At 48.8% G+C, this 21,451-nt stretch overlaps 1 protein-coding gene across 2 annotated transcripts in view; it reads right to left on the bottom strand.

The window, feature by feature from the left end:
• Positions 1 to 21,451, bottom strand: part of DAT (Sodium-dependent dopamine transporter) — a 45,689-nt gene that overhangs the window by 11,257 nt on the left and 12,981 nt on the right. For both annotated transcript variants that reach the window (XM_037237146.1, XM_037237147.1), the window contains exons 2-9: positions 13,104 to 13,238; positions 11,438 to 11,592; positions 11,040 to 11,146; positions 10,529 to 10,667; positions 9,787 to 9,921; positions 8,574 to 8,677; positions 7,176 to 7,300; positions 5,950 to 6,062 (exon numbers count right to left, since the gene is read on the bottom strand). In XM_037237146.1, the coding sequence (XP_037093041.1) occupies positions 5,950 to 6,062; positions 7,176 to 7,300; positions 8,574 to 8,677; positions 9,787 to 9,921; positions 10,529 to 10,667; positions 11,040 to 11,146; positions 11,438 to 11,592; positions 13,104 to 13,238 (1,013 nt within the window). The remainder of the gene's footprint in view (positions 1 to 5,949; positions 6,063 to 7,175; positions 7,301 to 8,573; positions 8,678 to 9,786; positions 9,922 to 10,528; positions 10,668 to 11,039; positions 11,147 to 11,437; positions 11,593 to 13,103; positions 13,239 to 21,451) is intronic.

Raw genomic sequence — 21,451 nt, 5'->3', positions numbered from 1 at the left:
GAATTTGGTAATGAAACTATGGGTTACTAGACGCATTTGAGTCTTGAGTACATCTGCCAGTCTAAGAATGTAGCGCTTTTTTAATGCGACCTGCGAGCGATGCGGTGGGAATACGATTCCTTTCATTCTCACAGCTCTTTTCTCCAATACAATGAGTTTATTTAATTGGGAACTGTTATTGCTTCCCCGACTTAGCAGCAATAATTAGGGCGTGGTAAAACCCGAGTATTGTGTAGTAAATAAGCCGTTCCTTTATCTATAAATGAACGGCTTTTGCCTATCATTCCAGTGTTCGTACTGACGTGAGCACATATGTGTCAGATATGAAATGTTAATTTTCAAGTCACTCTTTTGCATTTCTAGCGGGTGTTTGAGGCAAAAAAGTGGGTGTTTCGTCAGTGTATAAAAACCAGGTCATTCTTGAAGTTATTTTGGGGAAGTTTATATAAAGTGAAACTAAATGGGGCCCTAAACTGATCCTTATGACGTACCCCTGTTAACGTTCCTGTAAAATCAACAGTCCCTGGTTTTAACGTGCTGTGTTCTTTCAGACAAATTAGAAGAGATGATCTGATGTCATCTATGGCGCGCCCCATATCTGTAGTTTTTACTGCAGAATGTCAATATCGACTGTGTTAACGGTTTTTTAAGCCGAGGAATAAGGCAACTGAAAGCTCACCGCTTTCTAATGCTTGAGACATTCTTGCTGTGGCATTAGAAGTAGCATGTATGTGCTTTCTTAAACCCAAATGGTTGTGAGCAAATAACGTACTTATCATCAAAAGAGAACTATGCTACCGTTCGCCAGAGCCGCTGTGCCAAGCTAGGTCACATGACGAAAGTTGACCAAGTCGGTGTGTCGAAACCGTCGTCAAATGTAACGCGTATAAAAGAAGATTCTTGACGTGTTATGAACATAATGCTATATGAGTTTATTATATTACCTCTATCACTACACGGACTGCAGACCGTTAACGACAATCATTTGCCGTGACCTCCTAAAAATGTCCGGGTATGTATGTAACTCGGAATCCGCGGTCAATTTTGCGTTGGAATGACCTTCTCGGACAGTCTGGGTGCGTGACACGAGCCATGCTACCAGTCCGGCAGCTATCTAGATCATACGCCATTAGGCTTGGCTTGCCTCAATGCTTGGCTTGCTTGGCTTGCCTCAATTAGGCTTGGCGTTGCACACGAGCCAACGTCGCGGCGCACCGCCCAAGCTGTCCATAATGTGGGCAGCACAAGGCCGCAGGGGCGCAGAAGCTTCCCTTGCAGATGTCCTACACCGTGTTTTGGGGAGAGGCATACGCTATGACCCGTTCCCCTTCATGGGTCACTTGCAGGACAATTTTTAGGAGTTGTCATAAGATGCATCCTTGCCCTCCGCTTCTGCGTCAGTGGTCGAATGTCGCCCGTCACCATTCGTCGTGCTGTGGCCGCGTAAAAGTCTTCCGTCAGATTGGGCTGTAAAAGTCTGTCGTCAAATCATGCCTTGAAAGTCTGCCGTCAGATCGCGCCGTTAAGGTCTGCCGTCAGATCGCGCCGTAAAAGTCTGTCGTCAAATCATGCTGTAAAAGTCTATCGTCAAATCAAGCCGTGAAAGTCTGCCGTCTGATCACGACGTAAAAGTCTGTCGTCAAATCATGTCGTAAAAGTCTGTCGTCAAATCATGCCGTGAAAGTCTGCCGTCAGATCACGCCGTGAAGGTCTGCCGTCAGATCACGTCGTGAAGGTCTGCCGTCAGATGGCGCCGTGAGGCCGCGCCGCAAGGTCATGCCGCAAGGTCATTAAGGTGACGATCTGCCGGCCACGCGGCGGCAGCGGGCCGTGGCGAGCTGTCGGCACCAGCAAGCCCATCTGCGGAGACCCATTAGCCTCACGCTGAGGGGTCATGATTGGCGGCGGCCGGCGGATGGTACCGGCGTCACGCAGCTCCGCCGGGATCGGCGGCTGGCATCACGGGTCGCCGGACGGGGCGCCAGGTCTACATCGCAGCAGCCGCCGCTCAGCCAAACGACCCTCGCGGGCGCATCCGAGGCGGTACCACCGAACGGTAACCCTTATGTTGGTGGCTTTGGAAATCTGGCCGCATTAATCGACACAATGTTCAGAAATATGCACCAGGCAGTATGATATAGAAACTGGTTTCAAAACGGGTTTGAAAACATTTGTGATATGCTAAGCATATTATCGTCCATCAAAGTGTACGCTACGCTAAATTTCCCGCATGCATGGAAGTTTTATAAAACGTGAAACGTTTTCTGATTCGATAAATCTTCAGACTTATTCTATGTCAATGATTGTCTCTTATACTGTATGACGATTGTGGTCCATTTTTTGTTATAATCCTGTCAAACCGGTGGTAGGCTACACCGTAGGGGTGTCACATTCTGAAATCAGTTGAGGGGGTTGAGCCGATAACATTGACCCAACGTGCTCCTAAAATTTACTTTCTTTCCGGGTTTCGGCCGCTCATTTTAGGCTCTCACTGAAACCTCTCAAATTTTTGGAACGATTCCAAGATAATTTGTCTACGCACGAATGACTCCCCAATTCAAGGCGATGGTACATTGAGAAATTTTAAAGTCGTTAATACGGTGTAATATGGTAAATATGGTGTGATTCACAGAAATACATCTTATTAAAGCAACACCATCAAAGAAAACATGTTTCGTTTCTTGTTCATCAAAGGTTGTTTGAGGCGAAAGCAGACCCTTTTGTGCCCAGAATGGCGTTGTCTGATGCGTACACATTAAAGGACTGTTTTGTGTACACTGCCAAGATAAACCTATATATATATATATATATATATATATATATATATATATATATATTAATACCAACACTTAAGCACTTGATAGGTGATATAAGGAAAGAAGTCTTTGAGCTCGGGATGTTTCTATAGTGTGAGTAGGAATTTTTATGTCAAAAGCAGTCGATCCTCGATGTGCTAGGAGGTGCTGTGCATATGGCGCTATCAAACAGGCACTGGTTCTATTGAGAAAACTCAGCGTTTCAAAGCTGTGGCCATGTCAGATTTCGTCGTGAAAATCAATCTACAAGCACACCAATGCTTCTCTCATTAGGGAGCACGCAGTATAAATGTGCGACTCCATTCCTCGACATCCACTTTGGACTAGAACCAGGTGAAAGACACGGTTAAACTGCTCTTTAAACCCATTGCCGCCCATGTCATACTTTATTACAACAAAGCACGCCTCATAGCTTCTGAGGAAACAGTCCTTACACCTCAAATGTCTAGGGGGTTTTGCGTCGGTATTCTCTGGTACCCAATCGTGTAACTATAGTCATTAAAAATTTATTTTCTTTTCTGTGAGAATGATTATCGAGAGCGACGGGTGAAGTCTGCCGCTTATGCTGCAAGCCATCGGTCCTCGACTTAACAGCACAGTACGTTAACGGAGAAGTCGTGATAAGTTGAAACGAACATCTTATGTCACGTGCAACTCCCGTTTATAAATGACAAGCTGTGCAGACCGGTCGCAGACCAGGTCGCAGACGCAGATCCGAATGGTTTGCGCGGCCTTAGGGTGGTGCGGACTGTTAGCCCTGGTTGGTTCGCTCGGTTGGTCGTTTGTCCATGCTGGCTCCATCAGCCCTTAACACCTCAGCTTGTTCATCCGCGAGGGAGGTCTGCTGACGTCAACTGTTCTGCTGGCGCATGTGGCAATCAGCAGAAAGGAAAATAGGGACGGAAGAACGTAGCATATGGGATTTCGTGTAATCTCTAACCAGGGGCATTTTATGTATGAGAAACAAAACGCAGCGTTCGTGACCATTTTCACGAACACCTCGAAGTCGCACGTTTACGGAAAGCACACATATCACTTGGTGAACGTATGGTAGCCTGGCATGAATAACAGAAGCATAACAAATACCAACATTTAAGTACAAGTTTTAGCAACGGCAAAATGCAACGCAAACTCTAGGATACTACAATTGTTGCACATACCTCATCTTTGTCTAATGCTGAACAGTCAAATATCGTCTTGGAACTTGGTTCGGACAACGTTGTTTAGGCTATGTAGGTTAAGCAATAGTTGTCTATTATTTGTGATGAGCGCCACCGCCGCAAACAAGTTTTTATCCTTGAACGCGTAACAGGTCATCGAAGCCTTTTGACTCGCCTGGGTTTTGGACAGCATAGTACCATGTATAGGTGGCAGGGACTAGGAGCCCGAATGATTGGAATGTTTGCGATGCACGTGCAAGTTCTTGAAGTGTGTATCTATCGAACCTCATGCTCGCACATCATAAAAGCCTAGGACTTAGAACCATCAAAGCCTTAAAACCGGAAGCCTTCTACTAAATAAAGATGCCCCATGCGGTGCCGTCTCTTTCGTACCCGATGCATGTCTTCCTCGTGTGAATCTGTCAGCATTTGAAGACTGCTCTGACATACGAAAGAGTAGCTTGACAAAGCATAATAGCGCCTTTCACACTAGCATTATTGGACGGGGACCAAACGTCGATGTTATTTGATTGATAATCGGAATGCGCGAGAACTGGAATAGATAGAAGCGATACGCATGCAACGGGCCTATCAAAGCAGCCGGTAATTTTACTGTGAAAGTATTTTGTTCCATCATCTTGTACTTATTCGTTACTTCACTTCATGGCACTAAATAAGTTGGTCAGATGTGACCAAATCCATCAGTGCGAAATAATGAACAGGTACATATTGACGGAAAACCCGCTTGTAAAGCAGAATTACGATCTATTTTGTTAGACCGGACGGCAAACGATTGGTGTCACCCCTGTTTATCCCAATTTCAGTGCATTTCATATTTCGTGCAAAATTACGTCTCTGTCAGCAGCCTCGGACAGTGTCCTACAAATGGAAAAGTGGAGAGGCTATTCAGGTCTTACAGGATTCTTTGTGGTTGAAAAAAGCGTGAAATTGACAAGAATGGGTTCAGGCACCTGCGCACCAACAGGGAACTCTTTGCATTAACCCAGCTCAGGTTTCCCTTCTCGCCCTCATGCATTGAAGGGGCTTAGAGCAGAATAAGGGGAGCCTCAAGTCAGCATCGGGCGGTTGGGGCGAGTGGGGGGGTGGGGGGGAGGAGGGGCTCGGACAGCACCGGAAGTACATAAAGTGACGTCCTGCCACACAAACAGGTATTCTGGTGATGCCACCACATACAGAACAGCTGTGGCAGCTTAAGCTGAGACGTACATACGAAATGACGATTCCATCTAGTTAACATGCAATTTTGCAACTGTCGTATGTCTGTCGATGCATTTCAATCGCTGGCGTAATTTCGCAAAAATGACGCATTGTTCCAAAAAATTTCGCCAACAAACGGGTTTCTCCTCGGAGTTGGCCCGCTTTCTTGCTGGGGCTTCTGTCCCCCCTCCAACGGGGGAGGGGGGACAGAAGCCCCACCGCCCCCAACTGAGTACGAAATCTTACTCCCGGTGTTGATGCCATAAAGGTCGTGTGCTGTAATTGCCACTCAGAAGTGTCACAGGATGCCAGCTCACTGGCCTAGAGAGGTGTCGACGGGGTGATAGAAGGAAACGGGGAGTGCTGTCTTAGTCGGCTCAGGCATTCAAAGTGAGTTCATTGCTTTCAGATGTCAAACGTCAGTAACATCTGTGACATAAAGGGCCAACCGGTTATTGGTTGCAGCAAAAGCAATGTAAGCATGCTTCAACAGTATGGATAATGTTGCGTGGGATTCATAAGCATGAGTGTAGCCGTGTCCCAGAGATGTGGAGCTTATCAGAGCCAGCAGCGCGTGGTCTCACCCTACGTGTCATTTAAATCTTCGCAAACCCCGGGGCATAGCAGGTGTGGAATACGCCAGCCTCACGATAAGTATTGGTGGATGATAAAATCCCATTTCAGCAGACGTGATAATGACGTGACTCGCCAAACCTCTTGGCCACAGCCACGTCGACAAGCGCCTGCGCACTGACCGAGCTGTCCAGGCCGAGGGTGAGCAGCATCATGAAGAAGAGGATGGCCCAGAGGGTGGCGCATGGCATGGTGGCGATGGCTTGCGGATACACGACGAACACCAGGCCGGGACCTGCCGGCGGCGGCGCGGGTCACTGGAACGCCGACCGCAGAACACCAGAGCGGGGGGCTGCGGGGACCGGAGCGGGGGGCTGCGGGCACCGGAGCAGGGGGCTGCGGGCACCGGAGCAGGGGCCGCGGGCACCGGAGCGGGGGGCTGCGGGCACCGGAGCAGAGGACTGCGGGCACCAGAGAGAGAGAGAGAGAGAGAGAGAGAGAGAGAGAGAGAGAGAGAGAGAGAGAGAGAGAGAGGAGAGAGAGAGAGAGAGAGAGAGAGAGACTGTGGGAATCCGGAGCATGGGCCTGGGAGCACCGGAGCGGGGGACATGGGGGCACCGGAGAAAGGAACTGGGGCCACCAGAGCGGGTGACCGGAACACCGGCGCATGCAGCATGAACACAGGCAAATGGAGCTGGTACAAGAGATAAACGGGGTATCGGCTGGGATGGATTTCATGCGACTGGGATACTGCAAGGATACAGATAACCAAGATGACAACTCAAAATCCAGGAGACCCGGGAGATCGGCAGAAATACTGAAATGGAACACCACTTGGCGCATGTCTTATTTAAGCATGTTGGCAATAAGTGAACGGAAAACATGCTAGGCGGAGGTGGCGTAGGTCTAGCTTGTGAATGAGCGTCCGACTCACAGTCTACAGAGTTGCCCTCTCCCAGTTTGTGGAGATGCCCCCTTCCAGTACATGGAGTCGTCCGTCTCCAATTCCCTGGAGTTGCCCCAACCAGTCTGTCAAGTCGTCCCTCCCAGTCTGCTGAGTCGCCCATCCCAGTCTGTTGAGTCGTTTCATTCCCAGTTTGTGCAGTCGTCTTCTTTACATTCTGTGTAGTTGTTCTTTGCAGTAGTCTCGGCTAATTTAGCATCATTCACCATTTCGTGAAAAACGAGATTGTTGTTTGCGTTCCCTTCCAATCCCCTCGGGGACCTGCAGTTAAGCTAAGTACGATACCAATAATATATAAGTACTAATAATATATAAGTAATAAATGAATAAGTACGATATTCAAGGCGTGCCAAAGGACAATATGACAATAATTTTTCATGCCGCACAGACAGAGGAGTGTAGAAACATTTCTTGTGACTGGGACGTCAAATGCCTCTTACTCACCTTCTTGTGCTACCTTGTCTATCGGTTTTCCAGAAATGTGGGACATGTATCCGAGGACAGAGAAGATGACAAATCCGGCCACGAAGGAGGTACCGCAGTTGATCAAGCTGGTGATGATGGCGTCCCTGAAATCGCGCATGACCATGCAGTGTGAGCAGGTGTGCGTCACGACAGGCTTACGCCGCACTACTTGCTCAAAGCACCTGGTAAGAATGAAGGATGTACGTAACAGTAGTTTCGGTGGCTTGAAAGTGTGATTACGCAGCGCCGTTTTCGATGGTTGGTGCAAGACGGCAATTTGAAGATGTATTCTGATACTTTTTTGTCACATATGTCTTCAGCCTAAATGCTATTCCAGTGTACAAAATCAGCAAACTTATATGCATACGGGTAATTCAAGATCTTTGCACAACATGCTAAATTCATACCTCTAGATTGTGAAGGGTTCCATTCCTAGTAAAAGTGCACGCACGGCATTAGATTTTCACCGTGGCGTTGCCGCGTTACGAGCAGTGAGTCCATATCGCCATACACAGCCCCAGGCCTGCTGATGGTGGTTACCCGAGGCACGCGGCGCCGGCAGGGCCTCATGCTATTGCCGTTACGGACTGTCGTAGCGTTAGATTGGCCGCATTCAAATTCACGTCAGATGTCCTTGACATGCACTGACTTCTGATGCCGATAAAATTGGTCCCGAGTCGTCCTGATTGCCTGCCTGCGTGAGGTCTGACGGTGACCATTGGGTCGCGATCAAATGAGAGCAACGGAAGCTGATTTTGTAACTGGACGCCAGCTTTCCACTCCATTTTTTGAAGTATCGGCAACCACCCATGTACCTATGACCAGGAGTGCCTGTCCTGTCCATTCTTCGCGAAGGAAATGAATACGAGCATTCGAAATTTGAAGCTAGGAGGCTGCGTCACTCCCTCCTAAGCAGTGAAAAATAAGCTGATAAATCGACGAAATGCACACATAGAAAATATATTTAAGCGCTAGACGAAGCCCGCCGCGCAGTAGGATGTTGCCAAATGCCGTAAGTAATGATTATCATTTTGATATCTGGCGTATGTTGAAAGACCGACGACATAAATGAAGAGCTCAATACCAAAAATGATGACTGTAAGTCTATCTAGAGTTATACCCAAGTAAGCCCGCACGTTAAATGTAATGTTTGGTTCATCAAAGCTGCATGTTCTCGCAGGAAACAAAGAGGGTGTATTCTAGTCAATTTCGTGCAAGTATTGTTTCTTGCTTTCCTTAAGTTTTGTCTCGCTAAACTAATGAGCTCATTACGGAACGAACCAAGACAGTCAGATGCTACAATGCGTGGGCACGAAACGCGTAAAAGTGTGCAATAATGCGTAAGAAAGCTTGGTGATGTAACTAATTCTGCCTTACTTATAGACGTTGTTGTGGAACTTGTTGTATGACGCAAAAGCGAGGAGGACCCCAAAGCCTGGTCCAAGGGAGAAAAATATTTGCGTCGCTGCATCCACCCACACCTGAAAGAAGGATAAGTGTCTTGGTAAGTTTGAAACAAAAACCTGTTGAATGACCACTGTTGATCAATTTCATGCGATTTGTGTAAGTAGAATCAGGAATGTTGCGTTGTTACCATTCCCGTACTTGAAGGAGTGCAGTCATTTATAGCCAAAAGCGTGGTAAAGTGATAGTAGAATCTGATGGCATAGTTTTCCGCCATCTGATTCTTGTTGCCGAACTAAACAGAAATGCAAGACGCACAGTGCAATCCTATTATGCTATCTGATTGATGTCATAACGATATGCTGACAATATGGCAGGAGCGGGTGCTGCGACATGTGTCGATCTTGAACAAAGCACGTGACATAACTGGCTGATGTCAGGAGTGGCACTGCTGCTATATCTAGTTCTTGAAAATTAAGGCCTTCCACCTATGATTCAGTGCGCAAGGAGACGTCTAGTCCCACGACTTTTTAGATTTGGGCGTAACGTTTAACATACTTTTGATCATCTGTACGTTTACGTTCCTTTTAGTCAGAGCGGTAGGACGAATGTCGGACCTGGTTTTACCCGGCGCACGAGCGACAGACGAACATCGAACCCAGCTTCGGCCGGTGCGCACGAGCGACAGCCAAGTGCAGCCATATGTCCATGCCAGGAAGTTCGCCGGGAAATACGTCGCGTGGCTGCACGGCGCACTGGCGAGACCACAATGGGCATGCGATTTTGAGCGGGCATGTAATGTATGGGTGTCACAAATCACACCTTCTGAATACGGTCATTTAAATCCGGCCAGAGGCGAGGCGGCGGGATTTACCGTTCACGCCTAATGGATATCCGGTGTTTTCCGGTCGAGTTTAAGGGGCCCCGGTTCGGTCGCCGCTCTGCCGCTCTAATTTATGAAGACCCCATGCGGCCGTCGGTCGCGACGCCGGCTCGACCGCGAGGCGTGCCGGAGTCGATGTGAGATCAAAGACGCGCCGACGCCCATGTCATTAGCCTCGTCGAGCGCCGGGCTCGGCTAATAAAAACTGGCCGACGACCGAAAATCGGATGGCTGCAGGCTGGCAGGCGAGCTGGAGCGGAGCGGACGGCGGCTGTGGGGAGGTGTTGCTCGACGGCCGCTCACGCTGGTCTTGGTGAGCTTGGTGAAGTCGGGGTACAGGTAGTACTGGATGCCGTCGAGCGCGCCGGGCAGGGTGACGCCACGCACCAGGAGGATGCTGAGCACCACGTACGGGAACAGGGCCGTGAACCACACCACCTGCCAGCGACGCAGGGTCAAAGGTCAGCGCACGGTCGCCAGCGAGGCCCGACCCCGCTGTCAGGCGCGGCGAGAAATCGGTCACAAGGTCAAACGAACGCCGCACATGTTACGCAACCACTGGTGTGGCTGTGCGCGACCATATCTCATTCCACGGCAGATTGTGGGAATCACAGGCTGCTGGTGATACCAGGACATCCGACAATCCATCATTGGTAAACCAATTCTGCTTCCGCAGACAACTAGTGTTCTACGGTTGTAGCTAGATGCACGGGGAAAATACTATGTATGCTCTCGTTTGGGCGAAATTTGTGAACATTGTGAGTTTTAGGTCGTCGGTCCGTTACAACGCTTTGTCTTCAGATATTAGATGCACCGAACATGCCTTACATGTTTTGGTTATTTTAAAAATAAGTTGCGACCGTTGAGCATATGGATACCCGCCGAGATTGATTTCAATCATGCCGACTTTAGTAACCCTCCGCATCACAACCGCACTATTCTTCCACCTGACTTTCAGCGACTCGGACCGTGCAAGTCACACCACGCTTTTCACTACGTGTAGTTATTCACACCAAGACAGCTTGTACAGCAGCAGGGTCCCTACCTTCCCAGATGTCGCTATCCCTTTCCAAAGTGAAAAGTAGCAGATGAGGTACACAGCCAGCAGACATAGCGCCAGATCCCACTTGACTTCTCCCAAGTCTGTAATCCCGTTGCTCTTGTCGATTTCCAGCACGTTGTACCTAAGAAAGTTAGTACACATCAAACTCTTAGGAATCCCACACATTGTTCCGAACGGCGCTTAGACATCCCAGTCAGGAAACGCCATACAAAAGCTGCTGTCTAACCACCATATAATCCTTTTGAGCGCATGGTGATAGATTACTGTTGTGTATTTCGCAGTGAATCACCGTTACTTTTGCTTAAAAACACCTTCTATATTACTTAAAAAATAGTCATGCTTCCATTTCCTTCCCGAATCATTGGTGAAACTGAGGCAGCTTCATCAACTGGACTGGTCCGGTCTATTACACGGTATCAGCCGTATCAGCGACGCTGGCTGGCACGGTCAGAACGTCAATGAGGAAACAGAGCCGGACCCGAACCTCACTCACATCCAATATTCTTCAGCCGGCGAGGTCTGATTCATCTCCAGAACAGTCAAGTTGACGTTTTCATTTCTTGCAAGCATCGAAGAGTAGTTTGAGTATTTCTCCCCGACCTTAAAACACATGTCATATGTTGATTGCAAGTACTCTTAGCTTGAATAATGAATGAAGCATGCAGGTTCAAAGCTCATCAGTTTAGCATTCTTAAATGTACGTGGGCGTTCTAGTGTTGAATAACTCGCATAGTTTCATTTCGACTCCCTTTATCTCAAGCTGCAAATTAAGGACATTCTGCACTGTGCATATATTCTCAATTGCACAGTTAGTTGAAAAAGTCGAAATATAAGCGTGTGACTTTCTGAATTACTTAAGCAGTTTTCACTTCTTTCATGCGTCGCCCTCACCTCCACGCAGTTTTCCGTGTTCCATGTGTTATTGCAGTTGGTCCAAGGAAGCTCATACGCAAATGACGAAAAGAAATAGCGCAGCGACCATGCAAGTATCACGTTGTAAAATAGGTCTACGTAAGATGCAATAAGAACGACAGCGTAGCCGACCCCTGAAACAGATCAACTGAGTAAATATCTGACAAATGCACTGTATTATGACGTATCAATATCCCGTAAGACTGAGAGGCAACGGAGATCACAGCGAACCCAACAACACACAGCGGTCGACCTGTAAACTGTGGGTCTGCATACACAGGGAATGACCGGCCTGAACACTGAGGGTCTCCGTAGACGGAGATCGGCCACGCGGCCGTGGGTCTCCCGAGGCGGTGATTGACCAGAAGGCTGTGGGTCTCCATAGACGGAGATCGGCCACGCGGCTGTTGGACTCCAGAGGCGGTGATTGACCGGAAGGCCGTGGGTCTCCAGAGGCGGTGATTGGCCAGACGGCTGTTGGTCTTCAGAGGCGGTGATTGGCCAGACGGCTGTGGGTCCCCAGAGGCGGTGATTGGCCAGACGGATGTGGGTCTCTAGAGGCGGTGATTGGCCAGACGGCTGTGGGTCTCCAGAGGCGGTGATTGGCCAGACGGATGTGTGTCTTCAGAGGCGGTGATTGACCAGAAGGCTGTGGATCTCCAGAGGCGGTGATTGGCCAGGCGGCTGTGGGTCTCCAGAGACGGTGCTTGACCAGAAGGCTGTGGGTCTCCAGATGCGGCGATTGGCCAGACGGCTGTGGGTCTCCAGATGTGGTGATTGGCCAGACGGCTGTGGGTCTCCAGAGGCGGTGATTAGTCAAACGGCTGTGAGTCTCCAGAGGCGATGATTGGCCAGACGGCTGTTGGTCTCCAGACGCGATGATTGGTCAGACGGCTGTGGGTCTCCAGGGGCGGTGATTGGCCAGACGGCTGTTGGTCTCCAGAGGCGGCAATTGGCCGGACGGCTGTGGGTCTCCAGAGGAGGTGATTGGCCATACGGCTGTGGGTCTCCAGAGACGGTGATTGGCCAGACGGTTGTGGGTCCCCAGAGGCGGTGATTGGCCAGACGGCTGTTGGTCTCCAGAGGCTGGCTGGCAGTGGAGCTGGCTGGCGGTCAGCTCCACGCCGCGTGTAATTTGATTGGCAGGTAATGCTCCAGATGAAGGATGTAATCACATTGTCGATATTTAATCTGAGAGGCGGCCGTCCAGCTCGATGGATCCGACAGACAGACCAAGTGGTCGAGAGGGATGCCGACAAATGAGGTCGACCGCCGGCTGCGCGCCAGCGACGCTTGCCGCCCCGCCGGCGATTGGGTGACCTGCCCCGAGGCATTCCACCGGCCACTTGGTGAACTCGGGGTCAACGGAAATTTGAAAAAAAGAATGATGACAACGTCACCTGGTGCTCCTTGAAACTCGATTGTCAGTCGTTAAGATTTACGTAAATATACGCCACGGACACTGGAATCCAGCATTGGTTGTAAGGTCTCATGAGCTAGGATTTCATGTCTGAAATCAACTTTATGAATGCACGGGTTGATAATTCTGAGCACAGGATAGCCATTTGATGGCACGAATGCTGAAGCATCAGCCGCGTCGAGTTTGGCAATGCGAGAAGAGTGAGTGGCACTTTGATCGCCTCACCTTTGAAGAGGGGCACCAGGTTGCCCCAGCAGGTGATTGCCCCCTTACGATTGAACTGGCCAATGCAGAGTTCCATGAAGAAAAGTGGAATCCCGCCCAGCACCAGCATGATGGAGTAGGGCACCAGGAACGCCCCTGCCGGCGGACACAGGACTGTCGTCAGACCTCAGCAGCCAGCCGACTTACACTGGCACAGCCACTGAAGCACGCACACACGCACGCCGACGCCGGACAAGACGACAATCAGTATACAGAGGGTGCCGGTTCGTCTTGTTCGCTGAAGCAGCGCATGCTTACGGATGAATAACACCTTTTCCTATTCCAAAGGTGAAGCGTCCAGTTGGGTCCGTCCACCGTTTGTTGCTAGACTACTTGGCCCGTTGTGCTTGCTATCACGGCACCACAAGCTTGCATGTGTAAATACGTTTTAGACGGTTTTTTATGTAGCAGAAGGGGAAAAAGTCTTGCTGCGTCCGCCTACGCACAAATCCCTCTGAGGACGCGCATTTGGTAACACGCTGGTGCCAACGACCTTGACGTAATCCGTAATCTCTTTTCTAATAATTCACAGTCGCGCTCTAATTTATTTTCACATTGATTAACCACTGATGGCATTTGGGATTCTTGCAAAGGGTGCCTTCAGGCACGTCGCACCTGAATACGCCATTGACACATTACCCCCTAGGACTATCCTCGGGGGCATGACCTGGTTGCCCCTCGCGCCTGGATAGTCCTTGACGATTTACCGTGCCAGAACCAAAAACTGGCGAAACGCATTATGGCATAACGAATGCACGCATGGTAAAAGCTAAAAATTACATTTGAACCAGAAGACAACGACCAAAGGCTAGTGCTGCTAAGCTTAACGTGTGTTTTCGGTAAGCTTAAACTCTTAAAGCCATTAATGTGGGCATGACTGAGCGCAGAATGCAGGCCCGAGTTCAAGATGCATAGAATAACACTTACCGCGGCCTAGCACATTATTACAAGTTAGGGGTAAGACAAGCAGCGTAAATTCGGAACCTCCAGGACGTTTTTTTGTACTACAGTTTATAATGTAATCAGTAAGTTACATTGGCTTTTGCTCCGCATATCACATGTTAAATTGAACTCAACAATAGCACCATGAATTTCAGCCAGCTGACCAATTTGGTTGGCGCCGTGGCGATCCGCAAACTGCTGCCAGTCATCCTAATCCCTGCGTCATTTTTCGTCTCGCCCCGGGGGATGAAGCCGCTGCCCCGCCGACCGGCCTCGCCGCCTCGCGCTGTCCGCGGCCGCCAAATGTCCCCAGGCGCCAAGTCACGCCCTGGGTCCATTGACTGTGTCCGACGGCCGGGTCATTAGTGAACAATCTGCCTCTCCGTGGTGACATTCAGCGCAAATCAAGCGCGAGAATTCGAGCAGCGGGCGAGCTCAAGCGTCCAATGGGACGACTTTCGCAAAAATCATTGGGACTGAGCGGTGCGCTTTATAGTGCCCCTAAACTGTCGCTGTTGAAATTGAAAGGTATCGCTGAAAGGCAGATTGAGAAGTCCTTAAGGCTTCTATCCGTGCTTTACGCGGAATGACGTGTCTGATGACAGTTGCACTGAGGTAAAGTCAAGACGACAATAACCGTCGAGCACCCCGTAGCCTTAAATTGGTTGCTGAAATCAGTCGGCTGTCAAATAATGACTTTGCAAGCAAACAGAGGTGGATGGCTCATAACATAGCAAACTTCCGATCCGCTCCACTGTAGCATGGTTGAAGACACATTAAATGGTTTTTAAGAAATGAAATCTAGTTGCATGTCTCCATTTCATGTGTCCATTAAACTGGTGGTGGTTGCCGGAATTGCAGGCGTCCCTATCCCGACAAAGAGATGCGTGAGACAGGATAAAAAGCCCAGCCGGCTTAAGCCAAGCCCACTCAAACGCTGAAAGGCCAAGCGTGTCAGCCGGGCTGAACTGCAAAATGTCAGCGAGGACAACCTCTGCGCGTGCGCCAGTTTCCACGCACTAGTCGCATGAACTTCATCCCGGAAGGCATTGAAGGGCAATCGTTATAGATACGTAATACATATACGCCATCCTCGCTAATCAAAAAGCACCGAGAACTGAAAACTAATTTGAACTGAGAACTAATTTGCAAGCTGAACTGAGCTGGCCAGCAGGGCTGAGGTGCGTCGGAAAGCCTGATTGAGCCATTGCGTCCACTTACAGGTTCAGCTTTTGTCGGAGGGTCGCATCTGACGCTTTTGAAATCAGCCCGACGTCGATTGCAGGGGACTTCGCCAACTCTGCTGCTTGATGGCTCAGGGTCTAATCATACTGGCAGTCTCAGGGTCTAATCATAGGGACAGTCTCTGGGTTTAATCGTAGGGGCAGTCTCAGGGTCTAATTAATCATAGGGGCAATCTCAGGGTCTAATCATAGGGGTAGAGTATTCCAAACGGCAATCAATAGCCTATGACTTTGTTACCTACAACACGTCAAGTTGGACTCTAAAACATGACTGAAAACGTCACACGGAACGGTAGGTTGCGAAAAGCCATGAGAACCCTCAAGTTATTTGTACATTATTGAACCCTGTCGCACCCATAATATTGGTACCATAAGGCTTAAATCGGAATCGAACGAAATGCTCGATATCGGTTAGAAACATGCTGTCACAATAGGAGAAATTGGGCGTCTAAATCCAGTCAGGTCACAGTTAGGTTAGGCACCTAATGGTTTTTGTTTCTTCTGGGTCATTTGCCATGTTGAGGCCCTATCAGTCGTTATTGGCTCGGAAAATGTGTTCAAGGCGGCAGGAAGTATGCGATTTTGGTAGTTAAAAGTTGAACTCACATGACTTTTATCGGTGATCTGTGTGACCTCAAATTACATATTTGACCGTAACTAGCGAAAAATAAAAGCAATCGAACTGCTAAATGAAACCAATCCAAACCCCACAGAATACTTAAACACGCTTCCTGCATGGCAGACAACCGTGCGTTTCATGTCTGTGATTTGATCTGAATTTGAATTAAAAAGTGTGGGAAGGGTCATTACAAAGGTACAGGTATAGGCTGTGGCTAGAACGAGGCTGCGCTCCGGAGCGGATCCAGGATTTTGTAAAGGGGAGGGTCACGCAGCATTGTGGCACCCAGCACCAAGTATCATGACAGCTATGACATTTTGCCGCTACACCTCGTGATTTTCCGATAAGATAGAAAGTTGCATGAAGGCATTTAAGTACACCTAACAGTTAACACATGATTAGAACAAAAACTGACGACTTAAAACTACAGAAATAGATTCAGGCCGTAGAAATAAGCGATCGTTGCTAAATGTATCACAGAGTGGATTTGTACGCATCCCAAGCCCACAACACGAACATGTGGAGATGCAGTTTCAAAAAACAACTTTTCACGGCCGACGAGCCGGGTCGGATAACAACCCTTGAAGTTATTTGATCGATCTTTGGCTAGCAGCCGGCCAGCCGAGTGCAAAGTTTATGGATCTGAATGAGTGCTTATTATTTTGCGGTGCGAAATCGACGGAAAATTGATTTCGCAGGTTGCCGACCTTACAGTAAATGGCCCAAAGCAAAAGCAGAAACTTTTACAGAATATGGTGCGAATATTGTGATGTGGGTGGTGGCAACCAAAGGCGGCAAAGCCAGTGCAATTTTGAAGCTTTCTTGCTTTATATTTCCGTGCCAGTAAAACATAGTTTTGATGCACTGTCAGGCGTTGAACAGTTATTTATGTCTCGTTACATTGGAATGAACGAAATATTTTGCCGTACGTATAGATTATAGTGAAGGAGTAAATAGACCATAATAAGGAGAAAATATGTAAAAATTCGAGCTGTGTGAACAAAACGGGCGGAAGTAAAGTGAATATCATACATAAGCCACATATAAAAATGAAACGTATGAATTAACGCCGCTCAAAATTGTCCTAGAAATTTGTGTGCAAAAAATTATCAGAACATATACGGCTGCTGCTATTTGCACCTATTCCCCAACTGTTGGAACGGACGTTCCAGTTCCCAAGTGTATATGAGTCATTGCGTGACTTATACGAGGCATCGCTGGTCATCACTAACTCTCCGAACCAGATCCAACACACACGCCAATCGCTTAATGAACGTGGCTACGGCCGAACGGCTGGAACGCTGTCTAGCTACCTTTTCACCAGATGCTGCAGCGGGATGCAGCCCGGAAGCGAGCAACGCGTTATCTGTAGCATTGTCGGTGGCAAGGAACCGTCGCTGACGAAGCCTCTAGATGAGCTGGTAGGCCAGGCGAAAGAGCTGGTCACTTGTATCAGGAGAAAGACCTCCCACAAGATATGGACAGGAGACTCTGGTGGGTCCACGAGACTGCGGTGTTACAGGGGTGTGCGACGGCTCCTTTGCCTACGACCTGTTACCGAACATGAAATAAGATGTTCTAGGCATTGATGAACGCCAGTGGCGCTTGTGGTCACCATGACATGGCGATTCATGTGCCAAGGTCGCCTTTCAGTTCTTATGCTAGCGTTGCTGTTCATTATCAAAAGCAGTTTTGCCTCTGAGATGCTGTTATTGATATTTCCATTGATACTGAAATAGTGTTGCTCATACTACAATTGATACTAGCATAATGATAGTGTTGCTCTTTTGGGACACCGTTAATGGCACTGCCATTCATACTGGAATAAGAATGCTGACTGGAAGTTAGATACATCACCTGTGTGGTTGATTGTGAGATCTGACCACATTAGGAAACTTCCAACCAATCTCACGCATCCCCACAGTATCTTTGCTAAAATAAAAGCCGGCGTGCGAGTGGCTTTCAACGCATTTTGCATCAAATGTCCAACTATCTCGGGCCAGCACAGACTTTTCTTTGATTCAATTAAGTGATCCTGCAATGTTAAGAATTATGTTATTATCCATGGCGTATTTCTGCCTTGGATGTTGGTCATGCAGCTCAGATGTCTCTATGTAGTTTATATGTAAAAGACATTTGGCTGGCTGTCACCACTTGCTGCTGGGAGCACAGAAACTCCACGTCATACGACCATGCCTATTCGATTACTCTCAGCGGCATTCACAATACATCAAAGGCTAAAACCTGACCAGCGGGGATCGCCCCGAATACAATGTATACCGGGATTCCTCTATGGATCCATGGATCTTGCACAGCGCATTCCAAAATGAACGTCATCGTCACGCTGGTGCCGTACAACTTATGAAGCGCGCGGATGACAGTCAAGTATTAGTAGCAAGTGACCCACGGAATAATGGCGAACTTTCGAAAGTCAAATGGAATGTTACTCACAATATTGATAGATATTGAAGCAAGCATCAGATATTATGAAACATGCTCACTCGTAATTATTGGTATATTTTTAAGTAGAACAGACTGGTTTAGATAACACGATCTCCCCGTTAAGTAAATGTGCTCCCCAATGCGTCATTGTTTGATCACATCATCGTTCCTTGCTCAACATTGGTGGAAAGACAATTGACGGCCGAGTTATCTGGAAATAGTGCTCGCGAACTCCAGATCTGAACGACTCACCAACTAGATTTTGCTTAGCCCTGATCCCCGCATGGCTAATGGAATGCCAGAATTTAAATGAAGTTATTATGGCTTCATAGAGATGCCTGGGTGACCTTGAAATAGTTACCTTGAAATAGTCCGTACATCTTCGCAGGCGTTGAGCTCAGAAACTGGAGGAGTTTAAGCTTTAAGAAGGGCAGAGCTGTGAACTGCGCAGAATGATCTTCAAGATAGGTATTTCAGTTCGAAATCCTATACAAATGTGGGACACTCCCTTCAAGAAGGAAGCTCCTGAATAACTGCGCAAGTGGTTCGCATGCAACGGGATGTAGGGAATCCATCAAAGACCCAAATTATAACGAGCACCTACTACTTACTACTAACCGGAACACGCCAGCGCATAAGAAGCAAATTCCGGGGAAGGCCCGTTTAAGTAATCCACTCACCGCCGCAGTGAATAAGTTGCAATAGCCTGGGGAATTTTTTTGTGTTGTTCTTAAAAATAACCTTTGGTCTTGGACATCACAACTGATCGCGATTGTGCGAAGTTACACAGTGATTCTACTGGTTGTTTCATTGGAAACGTGAGCTTTAAAAGGCTGTACCTTTGTAATCATCAAACCTATTGAATGGGTGGATTTCTGTGATCAGAGCTCACGATGAGCTCTGCCTGTCATGTGAGCCCTGACCCTACTTTCCGAAATCCCTGAACCCTACCGTCCGAAAGCCCTGACCCTAACCATCGCGCAACCCAGGTCAGGAGCAGGATTTGGTGGCGAAATTTTAACGTGTCATAATGCTCCGCACGGTCCGTTAAGCTCTTGCACAGCCAAGCATGGGGCCACAGCGTGCTGATACTTGCACCAATTTAAAACATGAACTAACGCATGCGTCAAGTTATCAATATGACGGTGCCTTATGAAATAATTGCTTACTCTAAGCTGATGAGACACAGTGTATGCACTACACAGCAAGAACTAGATGTTACAACAAAGCCCTTAATGCCATAAAAAACAGCTAACAACGGGAATCGCCAGGGACTGCTAGCGTTGCTCGTCCGTGAAGCGAGGAAGATGTCGTTACTAAATGCACCGGTGGCGAGCTGCAGAAGTAAATATAAATGTAATAGAGTGGGGAGTGGAATGCCCCAGCGTGAATGATGCAGCTTCTTCTGCCTTTGTACCCTCTGGAGAACACCCGCAGGGAGGTTCTGCGAGCTGTGCTGATGTGCTTATGCTAGCAGTAAGGTCGTTCAGATCGACTAGCAGAAAGTAATATTGTTCATGGTCCTCCTCTGGTTTCCAACCATGTCAATTCAAAACAATAAATTCAATGCCACCATCAATGACGTCTCGACCCAACGGTCTGTAGTGATCTAGTGATCTAGTGATCAGGGTCGTAGCATTCAGTGTTTATCTATTTTGTAAGAAAACAAACTTTAGGCACTTACCGCACTTTGTGTCTCATTCGTCCCGCATTTTTATGAATAAACCTACCAGTGTTGTCAGAATGTACGCAATCATGACGAATTAGGCGTGACATAGAGTATTAGGTGCCAGCAAATATATATTGTAAATCGTCTACAAATGAACCGATAGTGCAAAAGTGGCAGGCACCAAGTTTGCGGATGCTCCCGAATCCCTTCGTGATGTGATCCCGTAAGCATCCGATGGCATGACATGTCACATGTGAATGACCACCCGAAAACATTGTGTCCAGGCCAACCAAGGGAGCTGCTCAAAGGCCACTAAGTTTCATCTGCTCATCAAGGGGGTATTATCCCTTTTCAGCCCGCCATGCCCCGGGATTTCGTGAGCGACAGACGAGCCTTTATGCCGTGAACAGCCCTTACACCGGGCTGTTGTCGGCGGCGGGCGGCTGTTTTTCCCGGGCCGGTCCGACTCTTGGAGGCGGGCGCGCGCCGGCTTGTGATGGGCCGTGGTGAGGCGAGGGACGCGCGCCAGACGCGGCGCGCATGCCGGCGGCGGAAGGGCGCCGGCGCCGCTGTCTCCGGCTGTCAACAGCGGGCCGCTATCGGCGCGGATCAGCGCCGGCCCCGGACCGTCCAGCCGTCAGCAGCTAAATGCGGTGCCTGGTGCCGGCGCGGTGCGTGGTGGAGGCGTCATTGGCCCCGCCCACCACAGACTGACGGCCCGTGCCAGCCACGGTCGGCCCCTTTCAGACACTGACGGCCCCTTCTATACATTGTTAGACCACGCCATACATTTCGGCCCTTTTCAGACACTTGTCGGCCCATTTCAGCGTGTGGCATGGGTCCGACATTGTCTAATGAGGTCACCAGTGTCTGAATAGTGCTGGGCATCTGAGCCTATTCTGACGGTGTCCACTCCCTTTTCGAAAAGCTGAGGTCTTTACGGCTGTTGATCGCAACGTCATGCAGCTCTCAGGAACAGACAACGCAGTTCTTTAAACATTGAGCAGCATGAGCCTGGAAGAGTTTACTTGCGGGCTGTTTGATCAAGGCGATCTTCCTGCAACATTGCGATTGGAACAGAATACTGCCGGCACCATTCGATTAACATGGGAAATATAAAATTTATGTCTTGCGAAAAAGGTCATAAAACTGATGGAAACCGAGCCCGGATATCGACGGCGGGACCTTGCAGCAACACAAACCAACACCACACAGCGCTGGAGGAAGAGGGCAACCATGTTGACCAAAGCGCGCGGGGGGGGGGGGGTCTTCGCGCACAGCCGGTCACGGCGCTCGACGCAGACCATCCATTTCTTTTAGGGCGTTGTCAGGGGCTGATGTCAGATCTCGGCAGCCAGAACAGATCAAGGTCAGTTGCACAGTACAGGTGAAT

Source organism: Pollicipes pollicipes, unplaced genomic scaffold (genome assembly GCF_011947565.3).
Source record: "Pollicipes pollicipes isolate AB1234 unplaced genomic scaffold, Ppol_2.1 Scaffold_7261;HRSCAF=8764_pilon_pilon_pilon, whole genome shotgun sequence".
NCBI classification, from domain to species: domain Eukaryota; kingdom Metazoa; phylum Arthropoda; class Thecostraca; order Pollicipedomorpha; family Pollicipedidae; genus Pollicipes; species Pollicipes pollicipes.
Note: the sequence above shows the minus strand (reverse complement) of the source record. Positions and strands in the feature narration are given on the sequence as shown.